The 24,742-nt window shown below is 54.4% G+C and overlaps 6 protein-coding genes across 6 annotated transcripts; 3 read left to right on the forward strand and 3 right to left on the reverse strand.

Moving 5' to 3' along the window:
* Positions 1-352: 352 nt before the first annotated feature.
* On the reverse strand, positions 353-1,987 carry B0H18DRAFT_516024 (aconitase family-domain-containing protein). The gene is made up of 4 exons (XM_048038393.1): positions 1,554-1,987; positions 1,246-1,501; positions 911-1,194; positions 353-860 (listed from the first exon to the last, which is right to left on the reverse strand). The coding sequence occupies exons 1-4, from the start codon at positions 1,719-1,721 to the stop codon at positions 393-395; spliced, it is 1,176 nt and encodes a 391-aa protein (XP_047884429.1). The 5' UTR covers positions 1,722-1,987; the 3' UTR covers positions 353-392.
* A 4,400-nt stretch (positions 1,988-6,387) lies between these two features.
* On the forward strand, positions 6,388-16,460 carry B0H18DRAFT_516086 (uncharacterized protein). The gene is made up of 38 exons (XM_048038394.1): positions 6,388-6,422; positions 6,495-6,758; positions 6,814-7,265; positions 7,322-7,614; positions 7,672-7,777; positions 7,832-7,867; positions 7,915-7,927; positions 7,988-8,090; positions 8,145-8,286; positions 8,365-8,381; positions 8,437-8,464; positions 8,520-8,532; positions 8,579-8,621; positions 8,671-8,736; positions 8,786-9,116; positions 9,173-9,383; positions 9,440-9,469; positions 9,522-9,705; positions 9,779-9,841; positions 9,896-9,939; positions 9,993-10,117; positions 10,165-10,421; positions 10,475-10,506; positions 10,555-10,624; positions 10,680-10,716; positions 10,780-10,929; positions 10,978-11,061; positions 11,111-11,673; positions 11,726-12,089; positions 12,145-12,809; positions 12,867-13,274; positions 13,333-13,589; positions 13,640-13,712; positions 13,767-13,786; positions 13,852-13,951; positions 14,005-14,778; positions 14,853-15,761; positions 15,834-16,460. Exons 2-38 carry the CDS (start codon positions 6,551-6,553, stop codon positions 16,120-16,122), a joined length of 7,560 nt encoding a protein of 2,519 aa, XP_047884430.1. The 5' UTR covers positions 6,388-6,422; positions 6,495-6,550; the 3' UTR covers positions 16,123-16,460.
* A 543-nt stretch (positions 16,461-17,003) lies between these two features.
* B0H18DRAFT_1072527 (Shwachman-Bodian-diamond syndrome protein) lies at positions 17,004-18,171 on the reverse strand. Its single transcript, XM_048031224.1, has 6 exons — positions 18,049-18,171; positions 17,939-17,990; positions 17,707-17,880; positions 17,453-17,653; positions 17,206-17,379; positions 17,004-17,149 (listed from the first exon to the last, which is right to left on the reverse strand). Exons 1-6 carry the CDS (start codon positions 18,078-18,080, stop codon positions 17,021-17,023), a joined length of 762 nt encoding a protein of 253 aa, XP_047884431.1. The 5' UTR covers positions 18,081-18,171; the 3' UTR covers positions 17,004-17,020.
* Positions 18,172-18,247: 76 nt separating this feature from the next.
* Positions 18,248-20,406, forward strand: B0H18DRAFT_516193 (BAR-domain-containing protein). The gene is made up of 7 exons (XM_048038396.1): positions 18,248-18,460; positions 18,523-18,563; positions 18,618-18,991; positions 19,054-19,143; positions 19,216-19,349; positions 19,422-19,588; positions 19,648-20,406. The coding sequence occupies exons 1-7, from the start codon at positions 18,432-18,434 to the stop codon at positions 20,094-20,096; spliced, it is 1,284 nt and encodes a 427-aa protein (XP_047884432.1). The 5' UTR covers positions 18,248-18,431; the 3' UTR covers positions 20,097-20,406.
* Positions 20,407-20,572: 166 nt separating this feature from the next.
* On the forward strand, positions 20,573-22,434 carry B0H18DRAFT_516171 (uncharacterized protein). Its single transcript, XM_048038395.1, has one exon. It carries the CDS (start codon positions 20,765-20,767, stop codon positions 22,310-22,312), a length of 1,548 nt encoding a protein of 515 aa, XP_047884433.1. The 5' UTR covers positions 20,573-20,764; the 3' UTR covers positions 22,313-22,434.
* A 172-nt stretch (positions 22,435-22,606) lies between these two features.
* B0H18DRAFT_1130665 (uncharacterized protein) lies at positions 22,607-24,528 on the reverse strand (the record flags this gene model as incomplete). The annotated part of the gene is made up of 5 exons (XM_048035491.1): positions 22,607-23,398; positions 23,458-23,917; positions 23,982-24,310; positions 24,370-24,379; positions 24,437-24,528. The coding sequence occupies 5 exons, from the start codon at positions 24,526-24,528 to the stop codon at positions 22,607-22,609; spliced, it is 1,683 nt and encodes a 560-aa protein (XP_047884434.1).
* Between the last annotated feature and the right edge of the window lie 214 nt (positions 24,529-24,742).

Below are 24,742 nucleotides of genomic sequence, written 5' to 3' on the forward strand. Positions count from 1 at the left end.
CGAGGTGACCACGATACTTGAGCCAGGGACCACCAGCGGAGATGTGATCCGTCGCTGCAGATAATAATCATAGCAAATCGAATCGCCAGGTGCTAGTGACAACACTTACTGCACTTGCCCTTGACCTTGATGAGGATGGGGAGGTCAGTGGGGGTCTTGCCATCCCAAGGAGCGAAGGGTGTGAGGAGCTGAAGACGGTCAGACTTGGGTCGACGGCGACCTGGACGCTGGCACGGTCCTGCGGGGAGGCTGGAAGGTGTTCTCTCCGGGGTCGTAGCCCTTCGGCGGGAGCTCAGCGCCAGTCGGGTCGACGAACTTGAACGGCTTGCCGTCGGCGCCTTGAGGGTATCGTGAGGGGTTGAAGCGGAGGTCACCGGCGAACGCGAAGGCGGTCACGATGTCGGGGAGGCGACGAAAGCGTGCGTGGCGGGGTTAGCGTCGTTACGGCCGGTGAAGTTACGGTTGTAGGAGGTGATGATCGAGTTGACTTCGCCCTTCTTGACGTCACGCCTATCCCACTGACCAATGCAAGGACCGCACGCGTTGGCGAGCACGATACCGCCAGCCTCCTCGAACGTCGCGATGTAGCCGTCGCGATCGATGGTCGCACGAACCTGCTCGGAACCGGGAGTAACCGTGAACTTGCTCTTGGTCGTCAGACCATGGTCGGCAGCTTGCTTGACGATAGAAACAGCGCGGGACATGTCCTCGTACGAAGAGTTGGTGCAAGAACCGATCAGAGCGACACGGAGATCAGCAGGCCAGTTGTTCTTCTCGACAGCCTCCTTGAACTTCGAGATCGGAGTCGCCAAGTCGGGGGTGAAAGGACCGTTGATGTGAGGCTCGAGCTCGGACAAGTTCTGAGAGACAGTCAGCGTCACTGCGAAAAAAGACATGGACGAGTACCCACAATCTCGACGTGCTCGTCATACTCGGCATTCTCGTCCGCCTGCAGGTTGTGCGAGAAGCTCTTGGCATACTCCGCGATGTCGCCGCGCTTCGTGGCCTTGAGGTAGTCGACCATCCGGTGGTTGAAGGGGAAGATCGAGGTCGTTGCACCGATTTCAGCACCCATGTTGCAGATCGTAGCCATACCCGTGCACGACAGCGACTCAACACCAGGACCCTTGTACTCGACGATGGCACCGGTACCGCCTTTGACCGTGAGGATACCCGCAACCTTGAGGATGACATCTGTAGTCGCGTTAAGCACAGCCAAGGTCAGTAGTAGCGGTGGAAACATACCCTTAGGAGTAGTCCAGCCGCTGATCTTGCCAGTCAAGTTGACACCGATGACCTTGGGGCACTTGAGCTCCCAAGGGATACCAGCCATGACATCGACCGCATCAGCACCGCCGACACCGCAAGCAACCATACCGAGACCGCCGGCGTTCGGCGTGTGCGAGTCCGTCCCGATCATGAGACCACCGGGGAAGGCATAGTTCTCAAGGATGATCTGGTGAATAATACCAGAGCCAGGCTTCCAGAAACCGAGACCGTACTGAATGAGGAGTAAGGCGCCCGCACTCGGAGGCACTGTCTATGACGCTTACCTTCGCCGTGGCGGTAGCCAAGAAGTCGTAGACTTCCTTGTTCGTGTTCACCGCGCGCGCGAGATCCTTCGGACCACCGACCTGGGCCTCAATCAAGTGGTCACAGTGGACGGTGGTCGGAACCGCGGCCGTGTCCATGCCTGCCGACATGAACTGCAGAATAGCCATCTATGCGGGGACATATGACGTCAAGCCGGGGCTGAGGTATTCGCATACGCTTAGAGGGCCTCACCTGGGCGGTAGCATCCTGGCACGCAACTCGCTGTGGAGAGGGTGAGCGGAGCAATGCGTAGCCGTGTTACAAACACGTACGTCAGGGCGCAGCTTGAGATAACTCGTCCCGCGGACGATGTCCTGGTTGTGCGGGTCGTCGAGGTGACCGTACACAATCTTTTCGGACATAGTCAGCGGCCGCTTAAGCCTGAGCAGAGTCAGATGCGCGTCCGAGGGAACGAAGACCGGTTTGCCCACCTGTCGCGTACGATAGCGAGGTTGTCCTCGATGCGTTGGTAGTTGATGTACGCGTTAGGTTCGACCAAGGACATGGCGACCTTCTTGTCGCCGATCTTGCCCTCGGCGACGGTGGCCATACCGGCGGCCAGTCGCTGGACTGACCGCCACGCCTTCGCGGAGCGGGAGGAGAGGTTGAACATCGTCGTAGGAGACGACGAGCGACAGCGAAGAGAGGGAGGGTAAAGACGTATGCCGGCAAACGCCGCGCTCCCTGACGAATTTATGGGAGGTGATTGGGCCTTCGGACGAACGCCCCGAAGACGGCCGGCTCCCGCTCTTTCGCCGACTCGGAGTGCGTGCACGTGTCAACGTTCTGCCTCTTCGCCTCGCCGCCCCGGACGTCGACCCCATCGCTCCTCGTCGATCACCACCTTATCCTCGTCGTGCCCCGCGTAGTTGAGCCACGCTTCTCTGCTGCCGGTACCACTCGCCGCTGCTGCTGCGTCTCGTCTGACGTCCGTTAGTCATGCGAACGTGCTGATACGGCCGTGTCTCCGGACTCGCCTATAAGTCCGCACGCGCATTCCCACTCTCGCCTGTGCCGTCTGACAGGCACCGTTAGAGGCGAGGACAATCCTCTCGGGCGCGAAGACCGATCCAGCTGCAGCTCGCGCAGGATTGGCTGACAGTCCCGCAACTCCTCTTACCCGGTGTCGCTGCGGCGTTCGGCTTTCGTGAGGCCCAGAATGCGTGAAATGCTTGGTCGGGTCTCCTGTGACCTTATTATTATCTTCGTCTGCGGGTCGTCTTGACCGTCCATGTATGTATGCCCTCCTCGTTTCTCTGTACCCCCTTGTCCTCTCGTGAATGGTGCGTGTCGATGGCTGGCTTTCGTGCGACACCAGAGCCCTTCATCCTCGCCGCCTTGTTGAGCGAATGCACCCCGATCATCTCCTGTACGCTGCTCTATTCAGTTTGCTGCCTATCTGCTGAAGCCTGATTCAGTGCTCTCAGTGCTTTCACGCCTACGTCGTCAATGGCTCGGCCATCATGAAGCCGCAACGTGCAAGAATCCGATATCTCTGAGCGCGTACAGACTTGAAACCACGCCGCTTGATCGCATCGGAGACGAGTTGAGGACGTCGGTGAGTTGTCTATGTCAGATGCAGGAGGTTGCCCGTATGTCAGTCTTCCGAGGTGAGACATTTAGAAGGATCTTTACGGCTGCGAAGGACATCTCGCATACATATACATATATCCCAAGACAGCGGCTACAACGCGACCCTTCGTGTGGCCAATCGGATGTTCCGCATTTGTGTACCGTACTTCACCCAACCTTCAAAATTGATTCAAAGCTTCACTGCTGAATCGCAGCTCTAATTCTCTGTAGCAAGGCCCGGCCTGGCGAGGCATGCGCCTCCAGAGTCCCGGGGTCGGATATGGTTGGTGTCTGCGTGAGCTAAGTAAGACGGTCTGTTGTAATTAAAGACATCATGTATTCTGGAGACGACCCTGCATAGTCTACCCCGTAATATACCTGTCGTCGGTATGTATGTATGTCGATTCCTAGCTAATAGTACGCTCAGTAGAGTAGAACTCCCGCATCAGGTGTGCATAGCGACACAACAGTCGTTCAGTTCCAAGTTGCGTTTTGGCGCCTTCGAACCTCTTCGAGCTCACCTTCTGCGACTCGGCCAAGTAGGCAATAACGTCACCTCATAGCCACGACGGTGGCCTCAAAGTCCTCTCTTCGACTGGTTTCAGAACTTTCAATTAGGACTCTTGAACACATTTCAGGCTACTTTCAATCAGAAGACGATCTGAACTGTGATGAGCACGGGACCTGTTCGTTGCCTCCGGTGGTGAACGCCGCAAGTGCCACGCTGGACGACATCCACGCTCAACCATTTGACGGAGTTCCAGTCGTCGTGTGGTACCGGTAAAGAGTCAGGCAGCTACGGGGAGCTGGTGGTGCGCATATACTGCTCTAAGGCTATCAGTGCTACAACTTACTGTCTTTCATTTTCTTTCTTTGCCCTAGGGAACGAGTGCTGACCATCCAATGGTCCGTCGAGTCAGATTGACTGCGACGGGAGGTGTATGTAAGACTCATTAGGGACGTTCAAAGTTGCTGGAGCTCTGGAGCTCTGGAGGCTGGAGGCTGGAGCTCGCCCTCGGGGGATGCCGTCAGCCGCGCGACCGGTGTGGTCTCGCCGGAAATTCCAGCCACAGTGTGCTTATGTCATGTCACAGTGTGTGGCGCGAATACTACGAGGCCTATTGGACATTTAGGCTGGGTATTCAGGCTTGAATTCTTTGCAGTAGTCTTGAATGGAGGTGTTTTCACGGTCTGGCACTTTCACCTTTCTGCCGCCACTGCACGACACTCTGAGCATGTCGGTTTAGGGATTCGACGATGCACTTGCCCAATTAGGCAGTACAGCTCGTCCAACACCGACTACACCACCCTACACCAGCGGGGATCGGAGCATCACTCGCCCACAGCATACAATCTGATCATTACAGCAATATTAAAACTACAGTACGTGGCTGTAATTTAGGAAACACAGAGACTCGTTCGCGCTGTTCGGATGTAACGGGCGCGCCACATGCTTATGTCAGCACGTAGATATATCGTGCCAGCCTGTACCGTAGTTTCTCGCCTTTCCAACACTAGTATTTGAGTCGGTACTGTGACCGTTCTCGCTCATTCCGCCGTCCCGTGCGATCGTAGCCACTACGACCGCCTGAGCCGACCTTGCCCATTACATCGGACTACTGTAGTATTCAATACAGTCCGGCGGTCACGTGTCACAAGGCCCCTCGCCACACCGGTAAAGGACCCTTGTCACGGGTCACTGAGGGTCCCGCCGGTTGTGACAAATGCACAAAAATTTGGCCGCCTCCGGCGGCGGCTTCAGCACTCGTTTCGACGACGTTTATAGCCCATCGACGCTCAGCCGCACCGTCTGCACTGTCTTTGTCACATGTCACCGTCGCTCGCGCCGCGCCGCCTGGCGGCGGCGCGGCTGTCACAGTCACAACCTGCGCCGGATTGAATTGAATACTACAGTAACTTATGGGTGGCTGACAGCTTAGTCAGCATACTGCGGCCACCTAATTCTCGTGTCGCACAGTGGTGCACCTATTTTATCTACGACAGCCCAAAAGAGCTCACGAGCTGCCTCAGTGTTTCTGAAGAGACTAGATGCAAGGCGTGGTGAGCATCGAGCGTGTATGGTACTTATACTGCATTAGGGAAGTCACACATGCTACCGGCGTGTGACAGTGACCAGCGCGCACGCCTCGGAAAAGCCTAGCGGCAAACCCCGAGAACCGCCGCCTCCAAGCTCCAAGCTCCAGCGTCCTCCAGCTGGAGCTCCAGAGCTCCAGCAACTTTGAACGTCCCTAGTATTCAGTGCTCAGCGCTCAGCGCTCAGTGGTCACGTCAGCGCGTACTCAGCGTTGGATGGTTGCGAACGCACGGAAAGACATCTAATTGCCTGTCGCAGACTTACCCAGTGTGGTCCCAGTCTCCCGAAGACTTTCGTTCACTGCGGCTGGGACAGGCATTTATGACATGCGGGTCTCGACCTGTTCATAGATCGCATTCCAGCGGAGAAAGCCTGAGCACGTCAGCTGCACACTTTTCTCCAAGAGGGCGTCTGTTCACCCTTCACGCCGCTGTAAGTGGGTTTGATTATTGGCCCTGGAACCGCGATTCTGCGTCAGAACGCCTCTGTGATTCTGGCATATGTGATATGCACCGATAGGGGACGACAGGTCCCCCGTTACTGATGCGGCGTCAATTGCGTCGAATGCCCTAGGCCTATTCACCACACATTGGTGAGTATTAGACCTGACTGAAGTCATCGTTCTCACTGTATCCTGCGGACGATTTTACAGACCCGCACTGTAGAGGGGAGAGACCGAGAATGGGTCGAGCTACACGGATCCATGGGCCTCTGTTATTCAATAGAAAGGCCCGGTGCCATTTCGAAATGACGCGCCTTGCGCATGCATGCATAAGGTCCGGAATCCTGAACCAATGTCGATGTGCGTATCCGCGCCATCTCCTTGATTCGTATGCTTCTCATCATGATGCTCGTCAGCGAACAGGATTGGGTTCACGATCAGGCATGCACCAGACCTCGGTGGTGTCGTGTCATGCGGATCGCCCTCCGTCGAGGTCGCTCTCACTGAGACGGTAAGTTCCCTTCGACATACCGAGTGACTGGCGTACCCTTCTGCTTCAGCACATTTCTCTTCTGGATCAATCTTCCAGTTCATACGAGACACTTATGCTTCAAGGCGCTTGCAAACAACGAGGCGATTGCGGCGCAACTAAATGAAGCCTCGCGGTTCCCTGCGGGTCAGTCCTAGGCTGACAGAAGTGGATTAATGAATTCCGGCTTGGTGTGTGCGTCTTCTATGCCTCGTTGCGAGATATCGAAACGCCGTTCACACGAGTGTGCAACTGACCTTAAGAATCAAGTAGTCAGTCGTTGTCCACTATCCCCGCCTTGTTGTCCTGCAAAGACACTATGAGGGACCGACGTGTTCAAACACTCTCGACAAAGCCTAGTGTCAGGCTCGACCTGAGCCTCTACGATGCATCCCTTCTGAGGGACGAGATTGCCGTTGGCGTCGCGATCAGCGACCTTGAAGGCAATCTCGTAGATACAGACAGTGTCAATAGCATCGTAGAAGATTTGGCCTCCGTACCTCACCTCTTGGAATTCGCCTTGTCCGGTGAGTGCGCTGGACACCGCTCTACGTACTGCTCATTATTCACGCGTCCGTTTAGTCGTTGACGACGAGGCTGCTCGCAAGCTGAGCGAGTGCATTCTTGCCTCCTTTCCTGCAGATGCAAAGTCTTTCGCGACATCGCTTGCCGGTCGTCTAATTGAACGATTCTCTCTGTTTCTCGTCTTCTTGCGGTACCCATCGCCCTCAGCCGAGCCCGAGGATATACGTGACACCCGTCACTCCGTCGAGCGTGCGAAACGCGTACTAGAGGTGCTCGCTGGCCTCCCGTTAGGCTATGCTACCGCCGAGGACCCGGGGCTGGCCGGACGCTCGTCATCGGGATTGGTCAAGCAGAAGGGGAAGGGGAAGAAGCAGCCTCGAACACCCTCGTCGAGCGTCAAGGTTGACCTGAAACTGCTCAATGAGCTCGATATCAAGATCCCGTCGGATCGCGATGAAGCTCTAGCGGTTGTAGCGAGCATCATGTTCTCTCAGAAGCGCATACTACAGGTAGGTTACAAGTTCGCCACCATAGCCCATTGCGACTAACGAGTGACCGGATACAGAATTATATGCAAATCATCCGGTACCCACACTTAACGGACACAATCAAGGGGACATATATCACGCGTGACGTTTCAGCATCAACAGCATCGCAACGTGTTGAAGGAAGCACTGGGACGGAGGAGACCGCCTCCGCATATCCTTTCGTCCAGCCTTTGAAAGCCGCTCTATATTTCGACAGCGCCAAAGGTTTTGGAGAATGGACGGTCTTGATTTCTACAAGTGCCCACGCAGATCTGCGACAAATGCGGAAGAAGTCTTTAGACCTCTTCAACATCACTGTAAAGAAAATCAGGTTTGTGTCCCTTCTATTTGAGTGACACCGTAATGTCATTCTTGTCGACTGTAATAGGGAACTATCGAATGGGCACTTCTCTCCGGACAATCATAAACAATTGACGGTCAATGCGGACATCCCGATTTTTGAGGCGAAGATGACGGGCGATTCTCGCTTAGTCGTAAGTTCGGTGTCGAAGTAAGCGAACGGCATGTTGTTGACTCCATGTACGCAGTACCAGATCGACTGTGTTCCCGAATTCGAGACCAATGTAAGTCTGCCCATGCATGATAGCACACATTCGCTGACGTGCACAAGGTGAAGCGACAAGGTTTGAGTGTGACCGCGCCTGTCGCACTGGCACATAATGGTTAACGGTTCTTGGTTGTAGCTATCAGGATCTTCGGCATCTACACGCATGCTCAAATTGATAGACGACACTGGGATACGCTCGGCAACCAGCTAGGGCGACAGGGCAAGGAGTATCAAGCACGGTGAGTCGACAATAGATCGCGAGCTGTAAGTTCTTGTCTAAAAAATTATGGCAGATGCATTTTTCGCAATCGGCCGACGCAAGTTCGAGGCCACGCGCGTACCATTCTGCCTGCGTCATGGCCCGCTCAAGTAGAGGTTGAAGCTGCCGCGTCGCAGTCAAGTCTCCCTGATTTGCACAAGGATGACCTCAAGAAGGTGACTGTTTACTTCGCCTTCAATGTCTGTAGGGGATTTATCAGAAAAGCTTACAATCAATGCGTACGTTGCACGTAGGTGCACGAGATGCTCGTGTATGTCATACCATACCTTCGAAACCATCGTTGAACTTACCGAATTGCCTCACAGCCTCCAGAAATATGTTTCATTTTCCCAAGTACGCATTTCTTACCTTGATTCTCGGTCCATAATCATAACACTACCATGAACAGGCACTACTGAACAGTGCGTTGATTCACACGTAGATGCCTCGCTGCTCACAAGGTCTTAGGTATCCTGGCTGATCAAGAGGCCACGCACGTCTTCCAAGTCTCGTGAGTTGATCGTTGACTCCGTGTGACGTCCATGTCTAAAGCAGCACAGGTCTCAAGAGATGGAGATAATTGAACACACTCGGTCTTGCTATGTGCTCGGTAGGAGCGGTACTGGGTATGGATTCTGTGGTTGATGTGCCTTTCGTTGCTCATGGAATGTGCAGCAAGACGACTACGATGCTGTACAAGATGCTAGGGATAGAACACAGCTGGCGGTCGTGCGACGGCGCATTGGGTCGGCCTCGCCAACTCTTTGTCACGCAATCAAGGGTACTTGCAGAGAAAGTGCAAGAACATTTTATGAGCCTGCATAGCTCACTTTTAACTGCCAATAAGTCAGCCGACGAGCTGCGGGCCATGGCTTCCATCAGGCAGACACAGCAAGACCAAGGACTCGTTGACTTAGACGAGGAAATGGACTTCAGGGGTGATTTGCCTCGACGATATAGCGAACTGACGGAAGAACACTTCCCGATGTTTGTTACATTTGATCAAGTGAGTATCACGGCGCATTCCGTGTTATCGTCTTCTGTCTGACATGCACCCTGTAGCTTTGTCGTTTGCTAGAGGCTGACTTCCCGCACTCATCTTCGTTGCAGCCTGGATCTCTACTCCAAGATGCAGATCGCACGACTGCGGATACGGTAGCTGAGATCCTGTCAAATGACTATATGCAGCAGCAACGCAAGTCGTTCGTTTCATACGGCGAATTTTTGAAGTCATACTGGGCACATTTCCCTCAGCCGCTGACTAAAGGTCTAGGTGTGCAAGATTGGCATGCATCACTCACCATCTGTTCACTCATGAATTTTTGGCAGACCCTGCGTTGGTGTTTGCGGAGATCATGGGTAATGATGTTTAGATGACTCAGCATGGCTCTCTTACTCACGAATGAACGAGGCGTCATCAAGGGCTCGGAGCAGAGCTGGGAATGCGAAGATGGTTATCTGGACAGAGTGTCATACTACAATCTCAGCCGTCGAACACAAGCGACATTTGGGAACCAGCGAGAAGTAATCTACGATCTGTTCCATGCATATTTGAAGCACAAGCGCCGTCGAGGTGAATATGACGCAGCGGACCGGTATGTTCAAGTTGTTCATCAGTCACCTGTCGCCTTGTGCAGTGCAGTGGTTCTGACACCCATTACTTTTCAGGACGCGTCGTCTATTGAAGGCCTTAGAGTCATATGGCTTGCCCGGTAAACATGTCGACTTTCTGTATGTCTATCCGGGTCTGTATGATGCCACTTGTAAATGCTGACTATGTCAAAGATACATAGATGAAGCGCAAGACAACATGTTGATCGATGCTCTCCGTAAGAATCTAATCCATACTATCACGTGAACTGCACATTCAGCTATCCCGCAGTCCTACGCTCTTTGAGCCACAATGCAGATAGTGGTTTGTTCTGGGCGGGGGACACGGCACAAACCATCTCGATGGGTAGTGCTTTCCGCTTCAATGATCTCAAGGCTTTCCTGCATCGTGTGGAGGCAAGTCGTGAGTTATCATTGAGCGACCCATTCTTACATAGGAACAGCTGAGTGGTGGACATCTGCGTTCTGCTTCTGGGACTCAGCCTGAGCCTCGCACATTCAACTTGGCTGTCAACTACAGATCTCACGCGGGCATCGTCAATTGCGCCCATTCAATTGTCGAGTTGATCACTGAATTTTGGCCCAATGCTATCGACCGGTTGGCTCCAGAGCGCGGTACAGTAGACGGAGAGAAGCCAGTGTTTCTCAGCGGATGGGATGAGGACACTGTTCGTTACGAACAATTCCTGTTCGGTGATTCGTAAGCTCGATTTTGCCTGTACTTAACTCCCATCTGCTGATCGTGCAACAAAGCGGGGGCCATATAGAGTTCGGAGCGGAACAATGTCAGTTTATGGTAGGCTCCTGTTGCTTCTTGGCTAACTATTGTGAAGGTATCCTAGTCCGTGATGATGCCGCTCGAAAAAGACTTCGTGCGCAAGTGGGTGATATTGGCCTCATACTGTCAGAATATAATATGTCGTCGAACTGGCAGCAATGCTGATTGTGCATTGTACAGGACATTGTACGAAAGCAAGGGGCTCGAATTCAACGACGTAGGTCGCTAGATAATTCACCTTCAACCTCAAGGTCTTAGTACTATTGGACATTCACGACAGGTTTTGCTCTACAATTTCTTCGCGGACTCCACTGTCGAGCACTCCCAGTGGCGAGTCATCCTCAATGCACTTTCTAACTCGGACAAGGCGGTCGCAACAGTCAAAGCACCTGACTTTGATGAAAAGCGCCACAATGGGGTGTGTCGGGATGTGAGTACACATCTCGTGCGGGATATGCTCGATCTCACATAGTACAAGCTCAAATTTCTGTACGTCGCAATCACGAGGGCTCGTAATCATCTGTGGATCGCGGACAACTCGATAAAATGCGAGCCGATGCGGGTGAGCTGTGATTTGCCTGTTCACTCCGCCGCGACTGACAAAGCTGTAGCACTTCTGGACAGCGAATGGGCACATACAAAATCATACACCGTCCGACTCTGACATCCCCCGACTGGCAACAACATCAACATCGGAAGAATGGGCAAAGACCGCCTTCGCACTCTTCAGCAACAGGCGATACTCACAAGCAATGCATTGTTATGAGCGTGCCAAGCTCGTCAGAGAATGTGCAGTCGCCGAGGCTTACTACCTTGAGGAGAAAGCCCGCGCGGCCCATGCGAACACGCGAGCTGGAAACTCTGCTCGAGTACTGGCTTTTACGAAGGCAGCTGATGCCTTTTGGAGGTCGGGGCTTGATGCTGTGAAAGAAAAGCAGACATACTTCCGAAAATCCGCGGAATGCTACATTCAAGGCAACGATCTGGCAAGAGCGGCACGCGCTTACATCCTTGCGGAGAAGTACACCCTAGCCGCACAACTCTATCGCAAAGCCGGATTGTTCGATGACGCGGTCGCGGTCATCAAGAGTCACAGCGACTCCATCGAGCCCGAGGTGTTACGGATTATCACAGATGTATCGCGTCTCGAGTATCTCAGGAAGCGCAACATGAAGTGAGTACATAGATCTCCATGTCGCATCGCTATATTGACTTGCCATCCTCAGACAGGCAAGATCTTTGTTTGATTCGGACGAAGATGCTCTCAACTATATGGATAAACGTGGACTGGATATCGCTAGGGCGATGCTCCTGGAGCAACTCGGGCGTTTGACGGATGCTGCCCAGGTACACTTGGATGAGGGTCGGATGGCAGACGCTATCCCGTTGCTTCTCCAGGACCGCGGCAACCCAGAAGCCGCGAGGAGGGCCGCGTTTTCTTTGCTCGAAGGACTGCGGTGCCGGTTATCCTTTGGAGTCATCCCGGGCTCGGAAATCGCACAATCGGACACTGTGTTACAGGAACTACGTCGCATCCTCAATTCTCAAGGCGTAAACATAGTTGATGTCGACGACACCGTCCGCGACGAAGTATATCACACGCTGTCCGAATGATACATAACATGGCTGACATGTCTCTGTATAGCTGCTCATGTTCAAGGCGATCATATCAAATGACGTATCGAAGCTTCTCAAGTTGAGCGAGCAATTCCGTCAACGCCATAATGATATGGCTTCTGCCTTGAGATGTCTTGACAACGCCTTCATTGCTATGCCTAATCTTCGAGGTGCACCCCTACCATTCATTGCGGACACCCTACGACACTTCTCCGTATATGTGAACCTGCTGCACGCCTTTGCGTCGACCCCGAATCTCTCTGATAACGAAGGCATTCAAAGGCTCTTTGCATTCAAGGCTGCCAGCGAGGACTTCTTTCTCATACCAGATAACACCTTCCTCTATGCTGGCTGTGTTCGTCGATGGTCTCAAGGATTCCGAGGGAGCGATCAGGGAGTATTGATACTGAAACATGAACTGAACAGGCTCTTGCGACACAGCCTGCAAGAACGGTTGTGCGGCAAGGTTCGCGAAGAAAATGAATTGTGCCACCGAACGCGCGCTTTCCAAGTCTGCCTGCCGTTCTTCGCGTTTGGTAGATGTAACCGGGAGTGTCTTCAAGAGCACGTGGTCGCGAACGAGTACACCATGGATCAGTACAACCTGCGCATCCGGGTCATTTTACAGCAGATTTTGATCTACAACTCCGCACATGCTGTCGAGGACCGTTTTGTACAAGCGCGGCAACACAGGTCAGTAAATCATATTGAGCAACCGGAGTGCATACCAGTCACTCAGAATTGATCCAGATTTTGGCTACGTCAACTGCATGAAGCACTGAACCCTCCTTTCTTCAAACTGGGGACGGTATGCAGCTTGCGGCCGCTCATGATACCAGAGTACAAGGCCGCTATGCAGGCCGTCAGGAAATGGGTCCTTGACTGGCTCTACGACCTTTGGCCACACGGCAGCCGTGATGATCTCCTGCCGACTTTCCTTACCGCATTGATGAGGACCATCTCACTCGGACTGACCGTCGATTCTGGCGCATTGCATAATCACCTTCCTCAGGTTCGATCTGTTGTTACCTGCAGACCCAAACCGTTATTGCGCGGTCAGGATGGCACGGCATCAGAAGTATACATCGTCCAGGATCTCGATCGCTTTGTCTTCAACGTACATCCAGCTTCACTTGCAAGCGGCATTTTGTATGTGAAGTGCGTACTTGGTCGTTTCGCTCTTTCTCAGGGTCATGCTGAGTGACTTTATGACCAGCCATATCCTTGTGAAACGACTGTCCATCGACATTGTCGTGCTCTGCGAGTTTATGGACAACCTCGCTAGTCTGCTCATAGTAGCCTCTCAATTAAACGACGCAAATACACTTCACGATCTCACAATGCCTCGAAGCTGGCTCCAACGAGTTCTGCCCAGTTTACATCAACTACAGAACAAAAGCACAGACCACATCTGCTTGTATATCGAGCCCGTGGCCGCCCTGCTGGAGCAAATCTATACTTCTGTCAATGCCGGTATGCCTCATCCGTCTCATAGTGGTTTCTCGGTCTGACAATCCTCTAAGGGTACCTCCTTTTTGAGAGCAGCGACCTGTCGAAACTCGGTTGGCACGTGAGAAATGTCTTCTTGGCGAGAATGTGAGTCTCGATATAGCATCGACTAGGCTCCCTAGAAACTCAAGTCATCCATAGTTGCAGGAACCTCTGCCTTGGTACGTCACCGCCCAGCACTCAGCTGTGGTAGAACCTGTTCGCTTACTCAACGTGTTCTGTACAGTCGGATACAACTCCCGCTACCGGTGGCTGAGAGACAAGGTCCACAGCACAATCACGTCGCTCTATCGTCCCGATCGGGAGTTCAACAGTGTGTACCGGCAGTGAGCACTCTGTGATTTACCCTATCCTGTATCCATACTCAGAGAAAATCCAGCTACGTCTGCGCGGAAGACTGGGCCGCTCTTGCCAAGGAGGTCCGCGGGTATTCTACCACACGCTCTCCGTTCGACGAGATGGTTCAGCTCTATCACGCGAGAAGGGGGCAGTCTCGACTCCCACCACGACGGAACGTTCGACGCATCATCTACAACGATGTGAGTGAGATCCCGGCCCTACTCGCATCGGGCGCGAACACCACATCCCAACCAAGGATCGGCTTGAGCGGAAACGCTGTGACCTTCGTCCCCCAGCAGACGCACATGTCCTCCGAGCTCCAGGTAGACGATTCTCCTGCCATAGTAGAAGTGGAGGAGGATGAGTACGAGGTCGACGAGGCTGGCAACGAAGAGGACGTCGATGCTGTACCTCCCGTTGTCAATCTCAACGACGAGTCGCTGGCTTTCGGGGCACCAGACCCCGTTGCCGCGCAGTTGGCCCAGGAAAAGCTCGACGCAGCCCGAGTGCTCGCCCACGTCTATCTCCGTACACGACGCAGGAAAAAGGTCACTTTCGCGACACCGGCCGCTGCGATCCACTTCCGCTTCGCCAACGCATACCGCGCAATGTACACCTACAACTGGGTCGAGTCATTGGAGACGCCGCAGAAGCGATACCGCTTGTTGTTGCTGGTGCCGCTGCCGTACGGCATGGCATTCCTAGAGCTTGCGCGCAACTACTTGAACGAGACGGAGACCCGTTTGCAGAAGAGTCTCGCCACCATCGAACACTGGAAGCTCGAGAAGGTCAGCATCGAGATGGAGCAATGCGAGTGAGTAACGATCAGCTGTATCGTTGTTGTGCATTGCGTTATGTGTCCATTGACACCGACTTCGTCATATCCAGAAAGCGCCTCGAAGAGACCATACGTCTGATTGAGGCTCTCGAGCCCAGCGCCAGCATGCACGAGAAGCGAGACGGGGAGGAGCTCAGAGCGCGTATACGTGAAGTCGAGCAGCTCGCAGGGAGTCTGCCGCCAAGCGTGACTGCCGAGTGGAACTTCTACCTGAAGACCGCGGTCGATGGTATCCTCAAGCAGAAGCCGCGGCCCACGAAGAAGCCCAAGCCGGAGTTGAACATGGCCGACGACGACATGGTGGACTACGCGGACGCATGGTACGATGAGTACAACGACGCGGGGGAGATCCCAGCCGCTCTGCTGGTCTCTGGCGCGGACACAGCTCCATTTCCCACTCTCGGCCTGCATGGGGATGCCGCGCCTTTTGCTGCTCAACGTGCAGACGGGCCCTCTAGGGCGGTCGATTCTCTTGCCGCTGCCGTCGATCTGGTGGAAGACGAGCATCACGACAACCTACCAGAGGCAAACGGACGTCAAGGCTCTGACACTACGCCCCCCGTAGTCAATCTCGATGACCAGTCGCTGGCTTTCCCAGCACCGGACCCTGCTGACGCACAGCTAGCACAGGAGAAGCTCGATGCAGCCCGAGTGCTCGCTGACGCCTATCTCCGTGCACGCCTCAGGAAAAAGAATGCGTTCACGACACCGGCCACTGCGATTCACCTCCGCTTCGCCAATGCCTACCGCGCGACGTACACGTACAAGTGGGTCGAGTCAATGGAGAAGCCGCAGCGGCTGTACCGTCTGTTGCTGCTGGTACCGCTGCCGTATAGCATGGTCTTCTTAGAGCTTGCGCGCAACCACCTGCGCGACACGAAGAACCGCTTGAGAAGACTTCTCGTGAACGTTGACTATTCGGGGCTCGAGAAGGTCAGCGGCGATATAACGCAATGCAAGTGAGTCACATTTCGCCGTCCCTGTTCGGATTGTGACCGAGTCGTGCGTTTGTTGACACCGACCTTATCCAGCGACCAGCTCAAGGAAGCTATACGTCTGATTAAAGCCCTACAACCTGGCGCCAGCATGCACGAGAGACGAGACGGAGAAGAGCTCAGGGCCTGTATGCGTGAAGTGGAGCAGCTCGCGCGGAGTCTGCCGTCGAACGTGACTGCCGGGTGGGACTTCTACCTGAAGACCGCCGTCGATGGTATACTCAAACAGAAGCCGCAGCCCATGAAGAAGCCCAAGCCTGAGCTGAACATGGCCGACGAGAACATGGTGGACCACGCGGACATCGCATGGTCGGACGATGAGTGACGTCCTGCCTTCGCTGGTCTCAGTCAGCGTGAGGGATGTGTGATCTTGGAGCCTCGTCGTTTACCCTGTGGCAGCCTTCTTACTGCCAGTGAGCACGTCAATGCGCAAATGACCCCTCGACATGATTGATGTTTACGACAGATTGAATATTCTCACCCAGCTCATTATCGCAGATCTGTATTATACGATTGATGTACTTACAACAATCGGAATCGTATGACTATGTGCCTGTTATCTTTCCGGGCTTCCTGATGCGATTAGTTTGCGATTAGTACCCCCTCGCCGGCAGTCGTCGTAAAGGACATCGTCTCCCTTTGCCAGCACATGATCTGCACGTTCAGGACTCGGACCTGACCAGGCCTCGGAGCAATGAGCAGGATCTGCAGCAAATTGTGGACCATGAACACGCGCAACACGACTAACAAACCTGCGCGCACGACGGTTCCCCACTGCTCACCGCTCTGCCTGTAGTCATCTCGCTCTACTGATTCTGCGCCCTCGATCGAGAACGCGAACACGAAGCCGCTCCGCGTCGGCTTTTGGCATCGTATGCATGCGCGCCCGCTGGACTGGTAGATTTGACTTGGGTGACTGTAGGAGTTTGGTGCATTCCAATACCTAATACGCGTTGACGGGTCGAGATAAGTGTCAGAATATAGACGTGCAGTGTGTGTGCTAGTCTTCCGTACATAACTTAGGTATATCTGGAATTTTTCTCAGCGGACTTTTTGCCCCTTCCCCACGTCTTACTGAGCACGTCGATGCGCTAAAATAATCTCTTGACATAAGTGACCTGCACGATAGAATACTCGCACTCAGCTCATTGTCGCAAATCTGTACTATAGAAGTGATGTACAACAATTGTATGACACTGCCTGTTAGACTTCCTGACGCGACCTTATGCCGTCGTTGCCGAATCGCCGGCAGTCGCTGCAAAGGACATCGTCTCCAATTGACCTCTTCCGGCACATTCTTTATGTAGCAAATCGTTGAGGACGCGGAACTGGCCAGGATCGATGAGCAGAATCTACAGCAATCATGAATGAGCACGGGCAGCGAGACAAATAGCAAACCTGCACACACGGTTTCCCACTGTTCACCGCTCTGGTCGTCTCGCTCTACTGTTTCTGCGCCCTCGAGAACGCGAGTACGAAGCCGCTCCGCGTCGGTTTTTGGCATCGTCAGCTTGATACGCATGCGCGCCCGTTGGATTGGTAGGTTCGACTCGGATTGTAGAAGTTTGATGCATTCGGATACCTAGTACGCATTGACGAGTCGAGAAATGTCAGAAGATCGACGTGCAATATATGTACGAACAAGCGCTCCATACCTGGCTCTTCGCGTTCTTTCCTGGGCGAACGCTGAATCCAGCCTCAACCATGGCTTTCTCGATGACACCGATCGGATAGCGCCGCTGTGTTGCCGGGTCTACGCACTTTTCTGCTACCTGAGTCGCGATCTCGCGGCGAATGGAGGAAAGATCATGTTCTCTCTCCTTCTCTCCGACCTGCAGCTCGCCTTTCTTGAGGATCTAGGTCAATCGCGGTCAGCTGCATACATCGCTCGACCTGACGGTCTACTCACCTCCTTCACGATGGTGTCCAGATCGGTGGTCCCGAATGCCTTCTGTAGGTCCTGGCTTTTGGCGAGCTCGCCCTTCGAGACGTTGAGATACACATTGGCGATTTGAAGGACGTCGTCGAGGTTCGTCTCGACTCCGCTGCGCCATTCCTGCACCTTGTTCTTGTAACATGCGACCTGTCAGGCCCCAATACCAATCAGCCCCGCCTTCTTGAGTCCTACACACTGTACACACCTCAAATCGCTTCCCTCCCTTCTTCAGGCGGACGACCGAGACATTTGTAAGTCTGATGAGCAATCCGTTGAGTCGTTCAGTGACGAGAACGAGGCGAACGACTGGCACACTTGATCTGGTTTGAAGGCTGATTGAGAGGCATTTTGAGCTCTAAGAAGGGGAAATCGTTACGTTGGACGATGTCTGTGGTATGTAGACGAGGAGGCGAGAGTAAGTCAAGTCTCGGAGCCGCAGGTGCAGTTCCGTTAAGCGCCCAAAGAACGGACGGCTTGTGTGATGTCGCCTTACGTAATACCCTTTCCTAATTGATGCAGTCACCGGAGAGAGTACAACCGCGGCAGTGACACTGACAGGAAGCCGCAGTGCGCCCACTGCCTCCCTCTTGCCCCTCTCTGGCTTCTCGCCCTCACTACAGTACCAGCTCAGACTCGGACTATCAGGTCAACCACCCGCCCAGTAGCGCCTTCGAGGTCATTATTATTGCGCAGCAAAGATGAAGGGTATCTCAAAGGCCTTCGCGCGGTAAGCAGTGCACTTATCATCGCCCTACGGAGGGAACTGTCTAACATTAAATGGCTTCCTAGGACTCCACATATGCTGACCACAAGGGTCGGCATGTCAAAGAGTATGCGGGATAGTGCTGGCACGGTGACCGAACGACCCTGACACCTCGTCACAGAGTCCCTCGACCCAGAGTTCGAAGACTATGGGCGCCGCTTCGCCTCGATAGAGACGGCGACCGAGAAGCTTTTGAAGGACACGAAGGCATACACGGAGGCAGTCACGAACCTGTTCACATATGGTGCCGGCTTTGCTCAGCATTTCGCGGTCGTCTTCCATACAAACCCCGGCGAGTATGATCTTTCTTCCAAGCATCCGGACTGCGCGCACACCGTCCGGAACGTCGACGACTATGAAGTAGCCATGGAGGAGCTCAAGGCTGCTATCGCTCCGGAGCTGGAGCTTATCGAGAGCAGGATTATGGGGCCTGTGAAGGAGCTGCAGGGCGTGCTTAAGACGATCAGAAAGACGATCACTAAGCGGGAACATAAGGTCTGTGCGATCATCTGAAACCTCGTAGTCTACATGTTTATATACTCCTTACCTTCTGTCAGCTCATGGATTACGACCGGTACAATAACTCATTGACCAAGTTGCGGGACAAGAAGGAGAAGTCGCTAAACGATGAGAAGAACCTGTTCAAGGTACGTCGTTGACTCTTGTTGTGCAATATCCTCTGATACACGATACAACTCCACCTTGGCGCTTGCCAACAGCTCGAACAAGACTTCGAGATCGCCTCCAATGAGTACGACTACATCAACTCTACAATGAAGCAAGAGATGCCACGCTTTCTGATGCAATGCACCCAATTCGTTGACCCATTGTTCCATTCGTTCTTCTACATGCAGTGCGTCAGATTTTCGCTAGCCATTGGTGCCAACCAGTAACCAGCGCACCTATACTGATATCTACTTCGTAGATTGAACATCTTCTACATGATGCTTGACAAACTGAACGGATTTGCTGAAGGCAAATACGACGTCACCGTCACCGGGAACGACATCGCCAGAGAATACGAGGAGAAGCGCAGTGATGCGTGGCAGACGATCGAGGAACTCAACATCACGCAGCGATTCTTGTCTACGAGTACGTTCTTTTAATCTAACATCCACGCGTTACAACTCAACCCCGCTTCGACAACGCAGCCAAGCTCGTACACGCACACCGAGCCGCGTCGGGGCAAGGTGCTCCCTCCTCTCTCGGGCGCTCACCAACTACCTCTACCACATCCTCTGTCGCCTCCAGCTTCTCTAAGAAAGCCCCTCCGCCTCCTCCGGGCTCAAACTACTCAGCTCCGCCGCCTCCGTACACGCCCGGTCCATCCGCAGCGTCGCCCGCTATCGCCAAGAAGGCGCCACCTCCGCCACCTCCCGTCAAGCCAAAGCCCAGGCTTGCAGCGTCGTATGTCGTAGCGCTATACGATTTCACTCCTCAGGCGGAGGGAGACCTCGAGTTCCGCGCGGGGGACAGGATAGAGGTCGTCGAGCGGACGGAGAGCTCAGAAGACTGGTGGACGGGCCGTGTCGGAGACCGGCAGGGCGTGTTCCCTGGTGAGTTAAGGTTTAGGTGTTCCATTCGTTCATACAAAGACTGAGTTCACGCCCTTTTTCAGGGAACTACGTGCAAGATACCTGATAAGCGGTCAGGCGAGGCAATCTTGGATATGAGTCGACGGTGGACGAAGTCTGTAACGCGTGTAGGTTGGAGCCGGTCAAGGGTAATCCGATTTGTGAATGAATCGGACAAGCAGTACGAAAGTTTGGCTGTATGCGGTTTGTTGCCTGCAGTGAATGTCCTTCGGATCTTCTAGTCCGCCGTTCTGTGTGCACATGACTGCAGCATGTCTACCTCGTGTGGAGATGCAGCGCTCGTTCTTCATATCTAAGGGTATGAGGCGCAAGTCCCATACTCGCTCAGCTGCAGCGACCGACCGTTGCTGACCAGTGTCCGGTACGACGTCGCTTCTAGGTAAGATTTCGCCAGCTTCGTCTCGCGCGAGTATATACCATGCTTACACTACCGATAGCAAGCATGGTATATACTCTACGAGATTTCGAGCAGGAGATGAGCCGCAGGTCGACTGTTGGGCTGGTAGATGTCCTCCGAACGAAGTTGATATTAGGGAAGTCGACCATTCGGTATGTCGGCCGTTGCACCCACGTTGATTCCACTGAAATCTGTCATTCAGCTCACAGTGGTTGAGAACTTTGCGCAGATTCGACCGTATAGCATCTGTTGAGCATAGAGCATGGATAGGACGCGATGGTGCGAAAGGAGATATTGTCCACTATCATGTTGTTGGTAGAGGGCCCGAACACACGGGTCCTCGTTAACCACAAGCTTCCTACAGAGATCCTCACATTGATCTTCGATTATGTCCGTCTCCAGCCTCGCAAACGGGATACACCTGGGACGAGCATTTGGGACCCTGTAGTCGTGCGGGTAGACTGGCTCGTTCGAGCGTCGCACGTCTGTCGCCATTGGCGCGCTATCATCGTCGACACACCTGCGCTCTGGGACAGGATCGATGACCCGCAAAGACGTCTAGATCACGTACGCGTCCCGGCCGAGAGGGCTCGAATATTGCCGCTCACGCTCTCGATGAAAGGCGAACCTACCCGCCCTATGAACGCGCTCCTCCAAAGCAACAAGCCAATCCGGGAGCTACGATACTACGGGATCACTATCAAGCTTTCCCAAAAATACTTGCAGCAGTCCGCGTATCTCCTTGAGAGCCTCAGTCTCACTGGGACACCAGGCAGGACGACGACCGGGCACGCGCGCAGGCCAAGCGGGGGTTACCCCGTACAAGTATTCCGAGGGCACACTCCGAGCTTGCGCCGCCTCTCTCTCGACTCCCTCAATTGGATCCCCACCCTCCAAACGTCGACACTCACGCACCTCTACCTGGCAGATTGCTACGGGCGGAAACTGCTACAGAGGATATTGTCTTTGTTATCTGCGAGCCCAAACCTGACAGATCTGGTGCTGGTGGACCGCGGTGATGTCCTACACCATGAGGACCCGCAGGGCAATGCGCTAGTTCACCTCCGCCATTTGCGAAGACTAGTGTTGAAGCACATGTCGAGCGCGGGTGTCAAACGCTTCATCTCACACATACGTCTGAACCCGGAGACGTGCGTGCGATTGATCGGTGTTCTACCTCTCGACGGCGACCTCTTGAACCAGCTGTCCAGGCTGCCGTTGAACGCCGGCGCAACCAAGCTCATGATCAAGGGATCAGGAACACGGCGCACCGTAGTTTATGAAGGACAGTCTAGCGGTATACTCATCGACCACTTTACCTCGCTGGGAGAGGACTGGGGCACTGCGCTGCCACGGATGCTCGCAATGGACCAGCTCCGCGAGCTCCATGTAGTCTTGCGGGATAGCCCCGCGCTATTCGCCAGCACCCCGACGACGCTGTTCGACTTCCTACACAGGGCACCGGCTCTTGAAAACCTCTACGTGGACACGCAAGGGCTTGCGAGCTTGCTCGACGCACTCGAGTGCTGCAGATCCAAACCGCCAAAGCTGGCGTGCCCGAACGTCGTGCTGCACGTCCAGATGCCCTGCCGCGGGCCCGGGTCGGACAGCACGTCTCTGATACAGTCTTTCGCGGCTAGACAGACGAATCTGGGCATTCGCCATCTAGTCGCGGAATACTGCCCCGGATGTGGGGCCGGGGCGCGGCGTCGGCCGTGGTTTTCGAGGGAGATCCAGGTCAATTTCGAGTCGGTAACCTCGATGTCCAATCCCCGCCTAGGGCGTGACTGGCGGATGTTCCGCGTGGACTGGCCAGCGTGTTGAAGTCGATATGACGTGAGTGGTCACTACACGGTATGGTTCCTTGCAAACCGTCGTCTTTTTGTCACTCAATTGTCGCTCGGTACGCATCTGACAGAAGACGACAAGCCGCCCAGTAAAAAAGGCATTGTCAGTGGGCTATCTATATCTATCGCGTTAGCATGTCAAGAGGGGTATGATAGCACTGCTCGGTGAAGTCAAAGTCACATATTCTGGTGTACATAGCATATTCGATGTTTTTGAGAACTAGTTCTGGATAAGCGACCGACAGGTGCCAGGAGCGAAAGTCCACTTGCCTCATGACTTGTACATGTCCTCGCGGAGCTCCCCGTCCTCTCTGATCTGCACTCCGTCGTCGTCAACCTTCCACCCTGTCCACCGGGCGTGTGCCTCGTGCATGCACACGGGCGGCATCTCCATGGTGGGCGTGTGGTCCAGCGTAACGTACTCGATCGAGGGGAAGTGGTGGTCGAACTCCGTCCTCTCGACCTTCTCGCCTGCGTACTTCGGGAGATAGTTGATCTGCACGCGGGCCAAGCGCAAGATGTCTTGCTGCGCATCGAGCAGTGAGACGGCTTCCTCTGCCTGCGGTGCCGGTGTACTGCGGGTTAACACGACGCGCACGCAGGACAGTTTGGGACACAACGGCCGGGACGCCCTCGCGCCGTGGTCCACCAGTGCCTCAACGACGCTCGGCAGGACAGTGCTCCACACCACGAGCGTCTCGAGCGCCGCCATGGGCCTCAAAGTCTCCCGCAGCGCGTCGGGGTCCAGTACGAAGGCAGGGAAGAAATCTGGGTCCCCACCGGCCATAATCACGATTTCGTGGGTCGGAACCAACATCAGCCAGAGCTCGCGGAGCTGTTGTGCGGGAAGGATAGAGGCCACCGGGGCGAGGTCGCTGCGGAGCCCTACGGGAGTGCAGAGGATGCCGGCTACGTCGCTCACCCCCGTGAGCTGCGCCATCATGAAATGGTGGTCGTTGACGACAGGCATCATCGCGATGGATGCGCGGGTGACCGTCTTCGTCACTGGGAGGTTGGTCAGAGTAGGCAGCACGTTCGCCGTGAAGTGGTGCGCGTCGAGGGCCTTGACGATGTCGACCACAGTTGTTGGGGGAGTGACAGCTTCGCGAGGATGGCTATGACGGCCTCTTCGGTGACGACGTAGCGCAAATGGAGCCTCTGAAGATATGGCAAGGACACGGAGTAGTCAGGATACGACGTGTTCAGGGTTTCGACGTCGGGTGTGGTGCTCGAGACCGCGCTGAGCACCAGGTCGATGAGACCAGGTGCAGACGCTATGATTCCCATTACTTTGGCCAAGAAATCGTCCCACCGACACATGTCTACCGACAGATGGGTCAGCGCCGACACCTGTAGTTCGGGGAACCAGTGTACATGATGGAGATTGAGCTGGCGCAGACGAGGAGTGTGTCCGCGGAAGAGCTGGATCGTCTGTACAGACTCGCCGAGAATCCGGCGTCCGAAGAACCAGCTATTCGATAAGTCCAGAACTTCAAGGGCTGGCGCGAGGAACCCGAGGTATTCCTGCGCGGTAGTAGCCGTTATGTTGCAATGGTATATCGCTACAAGCCGCGCGTATTCCCTGTCGCAAGCGTGGACATGAACGCCGATGGCATGTTGTGGAGAACAACCTTCAACGGGCCAACCGTGACCGCTCTAGGAACGTCGTCCGGCTTGATTGGTGTGCCTGATTGATGGTGTTCCAGAAGGACGGGATCGCTGCCACGATATCCCTCCAATGGCGGCACACAAGCATGAGCGTGAACAGCTCGTTCATGCGTGCGTAGTGGCGGCGCTCCCAGATATCCACGATGTGGGATTGGCTGTTACGACCAACGAGATGGTATTGCATCGTGGGCACGAGCCAGAATATCGCCTTCATGATCTCGGGGGGCAAGCGGTGGAAAGGCACAGCAGCATTCAGAGCGGACCTGAGCATGACTACAGCCGTCGTAAGCTCTCCCGCAACTCGTATCTGGAACAGAGTACTTCAGTTCTGAGAGTAAGCATGCCAATCAGCACTGTGATACGAACATCAGGTATGCTGGAAACGCAACGTCAACAACGATAGCTCATGTTCATTGTGGTAGTTGGTACAGACCTCATACCGCCGAGGCTCCTCTGAACCCCCGCGGACACCGCTTTGCTGAGCTGCACGACGTTCTCATGATGGGTGTTAGCAGTATCGGCCATAATCGAGTTTCATGGATCTTAATCCCACCAGCGGGCTGCCGGAAGGTAAGGGTGCTTAGTAGCTGGCGGTCATCCGAGGTAATGAGCATTGAGTGATCGTGAGTACTCACGACGTCGACGTGTGCAGCTGCTGCAAGTCTGTGAGTGTACACTGTACACTAGCCTAAACGCTTGTGGCGCAGCGCACTTCAAGCCGCTCTCGCGATCGGTCACA

The sequence above is a fragment of the Fomitopsis serialis genome, assembly GCF_022376445.1.
Source record: "Fomitopsis serialis strain Sig1Antser10 chromosome Unknown B0H18scaffold_533, whole genome shotgun sequence".
NCBI classification, from domain to species: domain Eukaryota; kingdom Fungi; phylum Basidiomycota; class Agaricomycetes; order Polyporales; family Fomitopsidaceae; genus Fomitopsis; species Fomitopsis serialis.

What these genes read in the sequence shown, in the direction of transcription:
- B0H18DRAFT_516086 (XM_048038394.1), top strand. Translation starts at nt 6,551, where the DNA reads ATGAGGGACCGACGTGTTCAAACACTCTCGACAAAGCCTAGTGTCAGG. An exon ending in CTTTCCTGCATCGTGTGGAG is followed by an intron (nt 10,118 to 10,164) that starts GCAAGTCGTGAG and finishes ACATAGGAACAG; the next exon opens with CTGAGTGGTGGACATCTGCG. An exon ending in AGAGTTCGGAGCGGAACAAT is followed by an intron (nt 10,507 to 10,554) that starts GTCAGTTTATGG and finishes ACTATTGTGAAG; the next exon opens with GTATCCTAGTCCGTGATGAT.
- B0H18DRAFT_516193 (XM_048038396.1), top strand. Translation starts at nt 18,432, where the DNA reads ATGAAGGGTATCTCAAAGGCCTTCGCGCG. An exon ending in AAGGGTCGGCATGTCAAAGA is followed by an intron (nt 18,564 to 18,617) that starts GTATGCGGGATA and finishes ACCTCGTCACAG; the next exon opens with AGTCCCTCGACCCAGAGTTC. An exon ending in CATTCGTTCTTCTACATGCA is followed by an intron (nt 19,350 to 19,421) that starts GTGCGTCAGATT and finishes TCTACTTCGTAG; the next exon opens with ATTGAACATCTTCTACATGA.
- B0H18DRAFT_1072527 (XM_048031224.1), bottom strand. Translation starts at nt 18,080, where the DNA reads ATGCCTCTCAATCAGCCTTCAAACCAGATCAA. An exon ending in AGGGAGGGAAGCGATTTGAG is followed by an intron (nt 17,881 to 17,938) that starts GTGTGTACAGTG and finishes GGGGCCTGACAG; the next exon opens with GTCGCATGTTACAAGAACAA. An exon ending in TGGACACCATCGTGAAGGAG is followed by an intron (nt 17,654 to 17,706) that starts GTGAGTAGACCG and finishes CGATTGACCTAG; the next exon opens with ATCCTCAAGAAAGGCGAGCT.
- B0H18DRAFT_516024 (XM_048038393.1), bottom strand. Translation starts at nt 1,721, where the DNA reads ATGGCTATTCTGCAGTTCATGTCGGCAGGCATGGACACGGCCGCGGTT. An exon ending in TGGCTACCGCCACGGCGAAG is followed by an intron (nt 1,502 to 1,553) that starts GTAAGCGTCATA and finishes CTCCTCATTCAG; the next exon opens with TACGGTCTCGGTTTCTGGAA. An exon ending in ATGACGAGCACGTCGAGATT is followed by an intron (nt 861 to 910) that starts GTGGGTACTCGT and finishes ACTGTCTCTCAG; the next exon opens with AACTTGTCCGAGCTCGAGCC.
- B0H18DRAFT_516171 (XM_048038395.1), top strand. Translation starts at nt 20,765, where the DNA reads ATGGTGCGAAAGGAGATATTGTCCACTATCATGTTGTTGGTAGAGGGC.